The sequence below is a fragment of the Sarcophilus harrisii genome, chromosome 3 (genome assembly GCF_902635505.1).
Source record: "Sarcophilus harrisii chromosome 3, mSarHar1.11, whole genome shotgun sequence".
Classification (NCBI taxonomy): Eukaryota; Metazoa; Chordata; class Mammalia; order Dasyuromorphia; family Dasyuridae; genus Sarcophilus; species Sarcophilus harrisii.
The window spans coordinates 555313238-555326673 of NC_045428.1; the positions used below are offsets into that span (position 1 = coordinate 555313238).

At 50.3% G+C, this 13436-nt stretch overlaps 1 protein-coding gene across 2 annotated transcripts in view; it reads right to left on the bottom strand.

Annotated features, from left to right (window-relative positions):
• Positions 1 to 2514: 2514 nt before the first annotated feature.
• The window catches only part of WDTC1 (WD and tetratricopeptide repeats 1), a 62976-nt gene continuing 52054 nt past the window's right edge, over positions 2515 to 13436 (bottom strand). For both annotated transcript variants that reach the window (XM_003766567.4, XM_031962499.1), the window contains exons 13-16: positions 7561 to 7796; positions 6410 to 6575; positions 5322 to 5514; positions 2515 to 4442 (exon numbers count right to left, since the gene is read on the bottom strand). In XM_003766567.4, coding sequence (XP_003766615.2) covers positions 4245 to 4442; positions 5322 to 5514; positions 6410 to 6575; positions 7561 to 7796 — 793 coding nt within the window. In that variant the 3' untranslated portion in view covers positions 2515 to 4244. The remainder of the gene's footprint in view (positions 4443 to 5321; positions 5515 to 6409; positions 6576 to 7560; positions 7797 to 13436) is intronic.

Here is a 13436-nt window from a genome sequence, read left to right on the forward strand (position 1 = left end):
GAGATAGCCTCTTTAATTTTACAGAATCAAAGGTGTGAACCAGGTCTTTCAAGCCAGACGATATACATGTATTGCAATTGGCTGAATTAGGCACCCTGGGTATGGTGCTATGTGTAGCAGAAAAGATTTGGGCAATTGATTCAAAAGTGATTCTTTGGAAGCTCTTTGCCAGATCCTCACACTTACACAGAAAGTTTTGAGCCCCAGGAGGATTGTGACACTCCTTCCACAGACTATGTCTCAAGCAACAAGACAAATTAGAAGTGTTGAGGAAAACACATTTCAGGGATGACGACCTCTCCGAAGGAGCTTGACAAGAAGTGCAGCATTACCTGGCCCAGGTGCTGTGCACACCTTAGGGGAATTTCGGGGGGGAGGGAGAGGCTGCAGGGAGTAGAGCTGCTACTCTTTTGACATGTGCTTTTGAGCCCACGTTTTGCCTGGACTCTGTATATAGTTATGGGAAAGCATGTCAGATTTTTTGGAGGGAATGTTTCATTCCAACTGTTCTTACATCCCTAGAGGTTTGATAAGCTAGTTAACTTTGGCTAATTGATTTCAATTGGATAACCAATAGAGAGCATATCAGCGGGAAGTCACAAACATGAGAAACTTCCTTGTGTCCTACAGGAAGCAAGGGTCAGACATCCTGAGGACCCAGGCTCCCAATTCAAGGTGTTAGAAAAGTCCTAGAAGGGTTCTATACCCTAAACATCTTGCTTCTGGCCTTCATCCCTTTTGCACAGGTGAGCTCCAGCTCTCTACTTACTGATCTCATAGGCTCCTTAGAAGCATAACCTGTCATCTCCTTACATTCCCAGATACTAGCTCCTCCTTTAAAGTTAGTTTGTATTAACATTTTGCTATCTCTATAGAAAAGCACTTGAGTAGGGCTTTAAATTTCTGTACATATACCCTTTGCACATATCAGGTGCCTAATGTTTACTGTATATTTGTTCAATGAGTAACATTTCTGTAACAGGTTAAGGTTTACAAAGTGTTCCCTACATTTCGAGATGGATTGTGTATTTCTATAGATAAGCTGGGCTGTGTTGGCCCAAGGTTAGAGCAGCCAGTGCTTCACTTAAGGCCTGGCCTATGTGACGAGGGCAGAGGCACTACTATTGGCAGCAGGAAGCTCCTGGTGCTCCAGTGAACTTCTCCCATCCCCACCTACTTCTCATCTACAGGAGCAGCAGGAACTTTAGCTTCATGTACCCTTCCCACTGGATGGGACCTGAGAGCTCATCTCACCAACCTCTCATTTGAGGAAATTGTGGATAAGAGGATGGAATATCTTGCCCAAAGTCACCCAGGAAGCCAGCAGCAGAACTACGAGTCGAACTCAGATCCTTTGCTGCCAGTGCTCTTTATACTCCACCCTAAAGGGCTCCTCAGCAGTGGGACAGTGCCTCAGGCAAGTGCTGATTTCTATTTTTGGTTGCAGCTGCTCACCTTTAGAGAGGAAGTAGTCAAGCCAAAACAAGTTCCACGTTGTCTGAAGTGCTAGGGCAGCAGTGTTCTGGCGCAGCACTGTCTGCTGACCCAAAGTGCCAGCCTCTGAAATTACATGCCAATCAAGGCTAGTGCCCAGGCCATAGAAGTGATCGCACAGCTCACATCCGCTCCCCCTAGCACAAGAGCAACATTTACCTGACAACTATAGAAATAAGTCTTGTGAATCTTAAAGCCCTGTTTCAGCTATGCATTCATCAATAGGATCAGTGCAGGGCCACGAGCCCAAGGATAGGGTCTGGCTGCTCCACTCATCATGGGGCACTGGCGCCAGCCCAGCCTCCACCAGAAGCGCGAGCCCTCCCCCAGGAGGTCTCTAGACTCAAATCACACAGCACAGTCCAGTAAAGGGACTGGCCTGGCAGTTGGGGAACCAGAACTCTGCTCTTGCCTTGGACAGATTCACTGGCTGCTCTTGGGCCCATTTCTTCCACTGCAAAGTGTCAAGTGAATTCTTGGCCCCCTCCAGCTCTGGAGTTCCACGTTCTAAGGACATCCCAAGCCAACCTCCTCTCCTTTTTCTTGGGTAGGTAGAAAACATCCCACGCGCAGGCCCTAGAATCATAATTCTCTTCACTTTCCATGTGGCCTGGGGCTGGACAAGGTCTCAGAATCCCACTGTGAGCACTCTGCTCCTTTGAACGGCTGTGGGCATGTCTGGGAGGGGCATGGGTGCGGGTGTGGGGACATTGCCTAATGCCAGATAGGCTCCCTCCAGCCCTGCCCACCTCCAACACTCCTGTCAGTCTCTGAAATATGACAGATGTGGGTACCATCAAGGAGGCTGGTACAGAACTGGAGGTGTTCTTTGCCCAAGTGCAAACCCCGTGGGCAGCCATGTGGGGAGCCAAGTGGGGCGAGGGGGTGTGGCTTGGCCCTTAGTAGAGCCCGGATGGACAACCGCTGGCGTCAGCAGGTTCACAGCAAGCTCGCGGGGGACCAGAGTCAGCCTCGGATCCTGAGGAGCCCCCCCCACCTTCCACAAATTCCACATCCACACCTAGAACAAAATGTTTTTAATCAATTGCATCATCACCCTCACTCTGCTGGGGGTGGGGAGGGAGGGGGGGGCAGAGGAACAAAAATATTCTGCTCCTGCCCAAGTGGACAGTAAGGCTTTTGTGTTTCTTCCACACTGTGGGGGAAGGGGCCCTGGGCTGGAGCAGAGTGAGTGTGGTCTTAAGAGGCAGGAAAGCTAAGGGGCTATGCCAGGCCTTCCCTCCCCTCCCCAGGGGGTCCTGCTTGCCCCCCTCTCACTCTCTGGGCTAGAGAAGTGAGGGAACACAGAGGGGAGAGGGAGTCCCAGCAGCAGCTGTCTCCTTCACCAATAAATATACTTCATTACCAAGCGAGGGCAGGATGGAGGAAAGAGGGGGATGGTGAGGGAAAGAAGTTGGGGAAAAGCCGCCCCTGCCTTGCTGGGAGTGAAGCAGCAGAAAGATGCCCCGATACCTTCAGTGTCCATCTTCCCTCCCCCAATTTTGCTTTTAAAACAATGAATTGGATTTTAAAATGATCCCAGCCTGGATACCCAGCAGAGGCAGGGAAGTGCTCAGAGGAGTCCCCTTCTGACCGGAAGGTGGAGAGAATGGCATCTACCTTTCCCAAGTGTCCTTAGCTTGGAGGGGGGAGGGGGGAGTCTGGGCCGGGTGGCCCTCTACAGGTAGAGAAGGATGTGGGGGAGGGTGAATGAGCCCCTGCCTCCACCAGCCGGTGCAGATGTCCATACAGGGTGAGGAGGCCCCTACAGAGCAGGAGACAGAAAAGCCATCCCATCCTTGGTGTCCAGAGGCTCGGCACAAGAGGGAACATAAAATGGACAGAACGGGGTTGGGGAGAGCTCCCCGGCCGGGGCAGGCCCTCGTTATGCTTGGCCTTGATGCTGGAAGAGACGGGGCGGTGGCGGGGCGGAGGCTCCGGGGCAGAGGTCACAGTGAGTCCAAGCAGAGTTGGAGAGGGGGCATTAGCGTAGTGAAAGGCTATTCTCTGCCAGGGCCAGTGGCTCTAGGCCCCAACCACTTTCCCAGGAAGATCAAGGGGATGAGTTATTTGAGACTGCTAACAGAGCATGGAGGGCCAGACACCCGGGAAGGCCACAGAGCCCCCTTCTACCAGGCTGGGCCGGCCTCTGCAGTCTAGTCGGGGGGGGGGGGGGGGGGTCTGCTTTCCCTCCATCTGCTCGCACACTCGGGACCCTCCCTCCGCGAAAGAAGCGGCAGGAACACCGAGCGGATGCCGGGCTCTGCAAAGGCCTTGTCCCAACTGCCCCGGAGGACTCAGGGAGGCAGGCCAGTTCTCCAGAGACTCGGGGATAGGTGCTCAGCACAGCTAAGGGCACCTGCAGCCCGGGATTCCCCCTTCCCCCCCATAACCCCCTCTGTAGTCACCGAGGGGCTCCAGGAATGGGGGCTCTGTTCTTGCCCTCACACATGCCTAAGCCCCTTTCCCAGCAGCCTGATTTCAGAGGACTTGCAGTTAGGGGCAGGAGGAGGGAGACTGCTGGGAGAAGCTTCTGCTCTGGGTCTGGGGCCATCACCCCCGAGAGTCTGGAAGCCAAGGAGCTGTACCGTCCCCCACCCGCCACCCCCAAACAAACAAACAAAACGGGGGAGGGGGTCTGGAGGGGAATAAAAAAACCCAAAAACAAAAAGAAAAACCAAAACTAAACCCCTCCTCCTCCTCTTCCTCCTCTCCTCGTCTATGAGGAGACAGGAGGTGTGGGCTGAGCCTTAGCTGGGCCGGCACTGGACCTGCCCCTCCGAGCTGTCCTCGTCATCAGAAGCCCCGGCGCCTCCGCTGCTCAGGCCTGTGATCCGATAGCCCATGTTGAGCAGCATCACCTCCAGCGGGTCGGCATTCATGCGGCGCTGATTGGCCTGAGAAGCCCCCTCCATGTCCTCCACCACTCGGCCAGTGAGGTCTTCACTCTGAGAGGCGAGGAAGGACAGAAAGGGGAGAACATTAGTCAAGAGGGAAGCAAGTTCCCCTGTCCCCCAACTGGGACAATTATGCCCCAAGTAAGCCGAGTCCTGAAGGCAAAGGCCTGAGCTGAGAAGCTGCCATGGCAATGGGCTCCCCTGCTGCCATGCTGCCATTTTTAATCTCAAAGACTCAGCACGAATTATCCCGACTGCCTCATGGAGCCTGCTGGGTTTCCCCATTGAAGTGGGGGGCAAATTCTTTTTGCTTTCCGAGAAGAGGGGAAGAAGTGGAGGGGCCCGGCTAAAAAGGACACTCCAATGGGTAGAGGTCCCCCACAAAGAATCCAAACACCAGCCTTCTTCAGGGCTAGAGCCAATCTCGCACCTTTTCCTTGGCTTCCCAGGTGTGTGACTGTGCAGAGGTACATCTCTCTCACATTACAGTTCCCCATTTTTAAAATGGGGATAATGCCATTATAACGCTACAGGGTTGTACTGGAAAGGAACAGGAACTCAGAGGCTCTCTCCTCCCTGTCTTCCTACAGCCCTCCTTCTAAAGAATCCTTCCCATGTATCTGTCTCGGCCTCCTGGGCTGGAGGCTCTCCCAGGGAAGGGCGCATGTCTCGGTTTCCTTGCCAACCTCCAAGGATTAGGCAGTGGGAGCACCGCCCACTGCAGGCCTTGGTTCAAGGGCCCTAATTCCACTGAGGAGTCGGCAAAAGCCGTGATGATAAGCCATCTTGTCTGACTCACGCCATGGTGCTTTACAGTTTCTCAAAGGTTTCCCTTCGGAGCTCAGAGAGGCGGATGGCTGAGAACGCTCAGCACGGCACAGGGCTGGGAGCCGGTCCCCAAACACCTTTTCTGCTCCCGCCGTCTCTCACCTCGGGCCGAGGATTCCAGAGCCTCACGACGGGGTCGATGCCGCTGGTGGCCAGGAAGCAGTAGCTGGGGTGGGGCTGCAGGCAATTGACGATGGACTCATCCCCCTGCAGCACGCGCACCAGGTTGGTGGTCTCTTTCTCCCAGATGAAGAAGGAGCCATCGTCCGAGCCACTGACGATGTATTGTGCGTTGCTGGGGAGGGAAAGGAGGAGGTGGTTCGTTTTGGGGGGAGTCACAGCCAGCACTCACAACACATCCCGCCCCTCTCCCCCAACCTGGTCCTTCAGTTCCAGAGGCTGTGGGGACCTGGACTGGAGGAGCAGAGAAGAGGGTACCCTAAGTAGTAGAAGAAAGAGCCAGGGAAGAAAAAGATACTTGAGCCCCAGAGTCTGCCCTTATTCTCCAGCACTATTTTGGTAATGAGTGCTAAGGCTAGCCCGTTTTGTGTAGCTGAGTGCCCCGAGTACTGCTGGCCCCATTTGGCTGACCCAGAGATGGAAGAGCACGAACCCATGTCCCTTAATTCCAATTCCCTCTCTGCCGAAGCACTCCCCCCCACCAGCAATGCTCTCTCCCTCTCCCCCCTCTGTATCTATGCCTGCAATGTCCTCCCTGTACTTCACCTGATGAATTCCTACCCATTTTAAAAAAGCCAATTCAAATGCCACCTCCTCCCAAAAAAGGCTGGCGTGGCCAAATGCAAAGGGCTTCCCTAATGTTCAAGGATTACACAATGAGGCTTCCCTGTCTCTGCCCTTGACCAGAACTTACTGTGCCTCTGGGAGCATCGCACAATAGGATCTCATGGGACAGCTGTTCTTGGGTCTTCCCTCCCTACTAGACTGAAGCTCCACCAGCCCCAAGCACAGGATTCATGCCCAGGAGCAGCTATGGAGTTAATAAGGTGGTCTCTTCTCCTCCCTACCGTGGGCCCCGCTTGGATCTGCCCAGCTGCCAGCCCCTAGGAGTGCTCCCTGGTGCTCCTTCAGGGGAAGGAAATAGCCCAGTGCGTTGGTGGCCCGCGCACAGAGGAGGCTTCCCCTCTCCTGTCGCCTGCTCAGAGTGGAAGAAACCATAACTCACAGACCTGCCGAAGAAGTTTGCTTCCTTGATGTCGGTGGTGGTGTTGCAGTGCCCACAGTACCGGAACTGGTAGTCGTAGCTGCGCTCCCGGAGCACCATCTCGTCCTCTGAGATGGAGTCCTTCCGGCTGGTGCTCCTCAGGCGTACGGGGCCGCCCCCCTTCTTCTCCTCTGTGGGCAGAAGGGGCCAGAGCCGGTGAGCAGCCTGCTCCCACCCCTCTGCTTTGAGCCTGGGTGTTCTGGACCAGACTGGGTCTCAGTGCCGAGACAGAGCTCAACAAGAGCGGGCACAGAGGAACATTTCTGGATGGGGTGGACACAGGGGACAAGAGCTGGCTGACAGCAGGCCTGACTCACTGAAGACTGCCACAGGGATGCCACAGGGAGACAGGAGCCTCTTTTCTAGAGGCTGCCAGAATCAGGGCATGGATGTTCAAAAGTCACCATCAATACTCTTGTCAGACTCAGAGATCATGTGTATTTTCCAGGGATGAGAGAAAGGGCAAATAGCACTGAGCAAGTAGATTTTTCTAGATCAATCAAAGAATGTCTAACATCAGATATCTCCAGCCCCAAAACTTTAGGCAAGGCTGGTCTGACCAGAGAACGTAAGCAACCTGAGAAGTGGTCACGGTTTTTAGTTTATCTTTGTATCCTTAGTGCCTTACACACGCTAGACACTTGTCACACCAAACGGAACTGCCACTTGCATTTTACAGATCAGACAAGTAAGTTCCAGGAGAGACCAAACACTTCGCTAAGATCACGCAGAAAGTGGGCCAAGACTCCCTCCTCCACAGCAACAGGGACCACACAGAACAAGCTGTGTAGTGGGGGATTCACAGACAAGACCTGCACTTGGAGGTGAGGGCTGTGTGATCTTGGCAACATTTGGGATCCCTCCTGTAGGGCTTAGGCCTCAAGGCCCAACCTGACTCTACCCTCATTTGGTTTCCATGGGGGCAGCTGTGTTTGGGGATACCTGACTCAGACTACGAAGAGGAGTGGGGGCCGGCAGAGCCAGGAAGCAACCCAACCTGGAGCTCATCATACCTCACTGGGCTTAGTTTGGAGCCTGGCCAGGGAAGGGAGACCCAGACCCTTGTCCCTCAGGACCAGCCCCCTGCTCTGGCCTTTGGTCGGCCAGCTCACTCACCACTATCACTCTTGGAGAAGAGAGCTGCTGTGATGTCTCGGCCCAGAGCGTCACAGGCACTGCTGTGGGCCTGCTCTGGGAACTTCCCTTTGAAGTCATCCAAACACTCCAGGGCCTCAGCCACGTACTTGAGCTCGAAGAGGCAACGGGCTAGGCGGAAATGGGCCTTCAAGTGGCATGGGTTCAGGGAGATGGCTCGGAGGCAATCCCTTAGGGCATCGTAGTGGTCCCCATCCCTGAGGAAACAGGAGAGCACAAGCAGCTGAAAGGAGGCAGGGGAGAGAACAGAGCCCCCTGGCAGTGATCCCCCTTCAGTCATTTTTTCTTCCCCCTCCCTGCCCTGAACCATCTCTTCCCAATCTTTTTTATGGTCCCCACTGAGACATGACAGCTCCTAGGTTCTCATAGGATCTCAGGAGGCACAAGCCACCGCTCCTCCAAAAGCTCCACAGCACAGAATCAAGCCCAGTGGATCCCAAGAGCTGCAGGCTTGGGCGCTGGCTCTGGGGCTAATCTATGTGATCCCAGACAACTCATTTAGTCCCTCCAGGTCTCAGCTCCCTCCTCTGTAAAATGAAAGAGTTGGCTCATGGAGAGCGCAGTGTAACAGAACATCCTGCTGGAAGTCAGAAGAGAGCTCTGTTTGAACTCTGGCTCGAACACTGGCTGTGTAACCATGGGCCAATCATTCTTGAGACTAAAATTTCTCCCCTGAAGGACTTTCCCTCCTTGGGTGACTGGGAGGATCAAATGGGAGGACTCAAGCCTGGGGTTTTGCACAATCAGCTATCACTGACTACTCTCTAAAGAGCCCAAAGACTGATTTCCTTGGCTAATCTAAGGTTCTCTATTCCTGTTTTCCTCTCCAGTGGGTGAAGGGCAGGAGATGGAGCTCCTGGCCTAGATACAGAAAAGACTCATCCTTCGGAGTTCAAATTCTGCCTCAGACACTTCCTAGCAGTGTGACCCTGGGCAAGCCACTTAACCCCGTTTCCTTATCTGTAGAAATGAGCTGGAGAAGGAAATGGAAAAGCACTACAGTTATCTCTGCAAAGAAAAACCCCGAACGGGGTCACCAAGAGTTTGACATTATTAAAAATTCCAGAACAGCTAAGAAACGTTAAAACCAAATGACTCCCAGTTTGTAAGTAAGGACCCTTGACAAGTACAGGGTAAGACTGCCCCCCAGTGGGCAAACAGCCCAACTGCCTGCTGCCATCCAGCACCCACCTCAACAGGCCCCTCCATGCATCCTGGCTCCTATCCCAAAGTCCCCTTCGCCACCACCCGGGGCTGAGACAGATCCCTCCTCAGAGGGAGGCTCGGAATTCAAAATTCCAGGGGCCAACCTAACCCGGCCATGGGCAGCTTCTCTCCTGGGATTTACCAGCTGGCCCATACACTTGACAAAGTCTGACTTGGGGACTGGGGGGAGGGGAGGAAGGAGGCCTGCAGGTGGTCACAAAAGCCCACTAACATTCTGGCCCTCTGCTCCGCCCCGTCCTGTGCTGACTCCATCACTACCCCCGAGCCATGCGCCACTCCATGTCCTGGATCTATTCTAGGAATAAGACTCATTAGAAGCCCAGGGTGTTAATCTGATAACACATAACACCCACCGTCCCCTTGATAATCTTCAGTCTCTCCTTGTCTACTGGTTTCTTCTCCAATAGCTATAAACACGCCTCTGCCCCCTCCCTCAGTCTTTTTTTTTTCCAGTCAGCAAGTCTGCATTTGTTGTTCTCCCATCTTCTCCCTCCACTGAGGAAAACAAAAAAACCCAAACCAAAACAAAATCCATGTTAGACATGCATAGTCAAACAAAACAGTTCCCTCATTGGACATGTCCAAAAAAATATGCTCCAACCTGCACTCCATCAATTCTCTGTCAGAAAAGTGAACAGAAAGTCTGGAATTGTGTTTGGTCATTACACTGATCAGTCCCTAAGTCTTTCAAAGTTCTTTTGTCTTTATAAGATAATTGTCATTTTATAAATTGTTCCCCCAGATTATGTTCCCTCTGCATCAGCTACACAAGTCTTCCCAGGTTTCCCAGTCATTTCTTATAGCACAATGGTAATCCATCATATTAACATGCCATAATTTGTTCAGCCATTCTCTGATGGGCATCCTCTGTTTCCAATTCTTTGCTAGCACAAAAAAAGCTATTAGAAGAATTTCCATACATATAGGTTGGTCTTTTGGGGATAGACCTAATAATGGTGGACCCACACCCCTCTCTAGTATTTGTCATTCACCCCCCAACTTTGTCAATCTGAATCTTTCTCCACTTTTAAAAAACATTTGCTTGATATGATCGTATCTTTCTCTCTAGCTTTCATCCAATCCATTTTTCGCCCCTCGTCCCTCTTGGCTAAACTTAAGAACACCTGATGCCTATAATTATTATTATTATTATTATTTTTACTTCCACCATCCAATTGAATATGCCTTCTCCAATGATACCAATGATCTCTTTATTGCCAAATCTAATGATATTGCCTCAAAATCCTTTTTGACTTCTCCAAAGTTTCTGACACTATTGGTCATTATTTCTCCCCTTGGCCATTTTTCTTTCAAAGTTTTTGATATTGGTTAGTCCAATATCACAATGAGCACCCCTCATCCTTCTTTGCTGGCTATTCATCCATTAACCAAGGTTCTGCCCTGTGCCCTTTCCAATTTCTCCCTCTATACTAAATTTCCTGAGCTACAGTTTTAAAGCACCAATTGTCTTCGACACAACTCAAACTTACTGTGTCCAGAAGAGAACTTATTCCCCCCAAACCCTTTCCCCTTCTAAACTTTCCTATTATGGTTCCCCCCAGTCAGTCAGGTTCACAATATCAGTATTATCCTCTACTCCTGATTTTCACCACACAAACTATTGCCAAGTCTTGTCCTTTCTATCTTCATATTTCTTATGTATCTGTTCCTCTATTCATTTCCCATTCTGATTCATCTTCCACTTGGTTGCCAAAGTAATCCCCTAAAAAAGCCTGATCAGGTCATCTCCTCCCTTATTCAATAAACTCCTAATACCTTCAAGATCAAAAAAGTCCTCTGTTTGGAATTTAAAGATCTTCACAATCTAAATCCTTCTGTGTACTCTATGATTCAGGCTGTGTTCCCCAATGGACTGTGAGCTCCTTAAGGGCAAGAACAATGTTTTTTGTTTTCTTTTTAAATCCCCAGCCATTAATGTAATGTCTGGCACAAAGTAAGTGCTTAATAAATACGTGCTCACTGATTACTCATTTATTAAGAATACAATTAAGTATCGTTGTAATTGGTACAAATAATGAATCCCCTGAAGTGGTGGCATGTATTTGACATCAGACTATTTAAAATTATAATTCTGTAAAAGACACAGTCAGTTCTTGCTTTATGTAAATTTGCATTATGCAATTTTACATAAAGAATTCTAGAAAAAATGTGCATTCCAAAGAAACTCTATGTTAACTTTATTGTATACTACTGTGTACTGCGCTCGCTCCTGAGCATGCACTTTTTTTCTTTCCTCTCTGTGGTTTTCTGCATCCCCCCCCCAAAAAAAAATCCTGAAAAAAAGTGGAAAAAAAAAAAAGTGAAAGTAGAATTCATGCACAGAAAGACTGCACACTTCCACTCCATCAGGGGCTTATCTTGAGATACCTAGAGAGAGATAAGAGACCTTTCCCTTGTACTAGCCACCTGCCTGCTCATCTTCCGTGCATTCTTGCTCAGGTACTATGAGAATGTCCCTGGTTTTCTCCTTTCTGTGGTAGTGTCCAATTCCATGAGTTTGTCTCCTATGTGTGTTCTTCCTCTCAGTTCCAGCCAGGCTCCCACATGGCTATCTTGCATCCCACGTGTTCCTCCCCTCCTGCTCTCCCTTCTCTGTCCACGGTCCCTACATGTCCTTGAACTGTGTGCCAGCCCCCTCCCTCTATGGGAGCTGGGTCTCCTCCCTGCCTCACTCCCTCTCTTCTCCACATCTGCAGGCAAATTCATTAAAGATTACTTTATGTAGAGGTCTGCAGAACAGTCTGCTTATGTAAAGTGAGAGCTATCTGTAATTGGTTCCAGCCAAATGGAAATGTGCAATGCAAATCTGAATAAATTTCCTCTCCACTTCAGGGGATTTCTTATTCACACTAATTGGGGTTTACTTGGCTAATACCAACCAGGACAATTTAGGCTAGGCTCCAGAATATTCAGAGACTTGAGGCAGCAGTGACTGGCACAGGCATAGATCACCAGAGAGGCTTTTGGCCAAGACACATACTAGGTTAATGGCTGATAATGGTACCTATGGAACTTCTCAGCCTCAAGACTCAGCACCTAAAGCAGGAGGATAGGGTGGACTAGTAGACTCTGTGACTAGTAGAGACTGACGAGGGAAGGGGAGAGGGGTGCAGTCACACAGAAGCAGAATGCATCATGCTGCAACAGATACCAGAACAGGGGGGAGTGACTCAGGAATCACTGCAGCACTGAAATCCAATTACTGTCTGCAAGGTGCCCCTCTAAAAGGTGCAATGGACATAGAGAAAGGCTCTTCATGAGTCACCCCAAAGACCAAGCCAGGAGCACTGTAAGCCATGGGGCCTGAGGGTTATGCAAGGTGGAGTAGCAACCATGGAGTAAATCTGTATTTTAAAGAAATGAGTGCTGGGAGGGTGACATTCAAGGACCCGGTTCTCTCCCTCCAAGAACTACAAACTCAGTAAGTCAATGTCATAATCTAGTAAACAAAAGATAAAGGCTAATGCAACCTTAAGCTGTATTACCAGAGACACAGTGCTCAGAACAGGGATCATCCTGCTCTTCTTGCTCTAGTGTTCTGTGTCAAGTCTGCAGGTCACATTTGAGGAAGGTCTTAGACAAGACGGAAGATAGTAACACAGAGAGTGAGGGGACTAGAAACTAACCACCACCTCCTTTTGGCCAGAGCTACAAGGCACAACACTAGCAGCAGGAAGGACAAAACAATGTAGACAGACCCCAAAGATCCCAGTGAAAATACTTTCCCATTCCAGGTGACATAACAACTAGAAAAAACGCCACAATGCATCAGGGCTATGAAGCTGGACTGAGAACCATGGGGAAGAACTTTTGAGCAGACGAGCACCTCCTATCAGGCATTTACCGGGTTTTTCCAGTGGTATTCTCTGGCCCAGGTAGTTGTCAGAAAGAATAGACACAGATGCCTAGCCAGGTTACCCATTCCCAGGAAAACCCATTCCCAGCCTGTCAGCTCCCAAGGATGTGATAGAAGTGTTCAAATGAATAAGCATTCATATATAGTACTACCATGTGCTGTGCCAGACACTGTCCTAAGCACTCATACAAATAGTATTTCATCTGACGGGCAGAGGGATAGAGAGGCCTTTCCAATGTCCAAATGTTATCTCTTTAGGAGCAGCTCAGGCTCACACAAGGCCCTACATCTCTAGGGATCCCTGTTTTGGATGAAGAACATTGTCAGTCAAAAAAAGCTGAAGGATCTCTAGATGCGCATTAAAGAGCTTCTCCAAATTTCTTTGCTTAGTATCTGTAGAACACTTGTAATTATTTTGCCTTGTCTCCCTGAACTCTTCTGCTGAATCAGTGACACTGGAGGTGGCTAAGCAGTAATGTAGCACTTGAGTGACATGGCTACAGGCTCTGCATGACAGGAGGAGTCTTTCACTGCTTCTCCTTCCTGGGAGAAGCCAGTTTCCAGGGACAGGGTACAACCTCCAGCCCCGACTTGTGAAGCCTCAACATCTGTGGTTCCCACCAGCCACGGGGGCCATATTACCTCTGTAACCTAGAAAAGCTTCAGAAGTTGCTGGAAAATTCAGGCCCTGGTGGTCAAATTGGGAAGGATTATGAATTTTACTCAGTTGTTC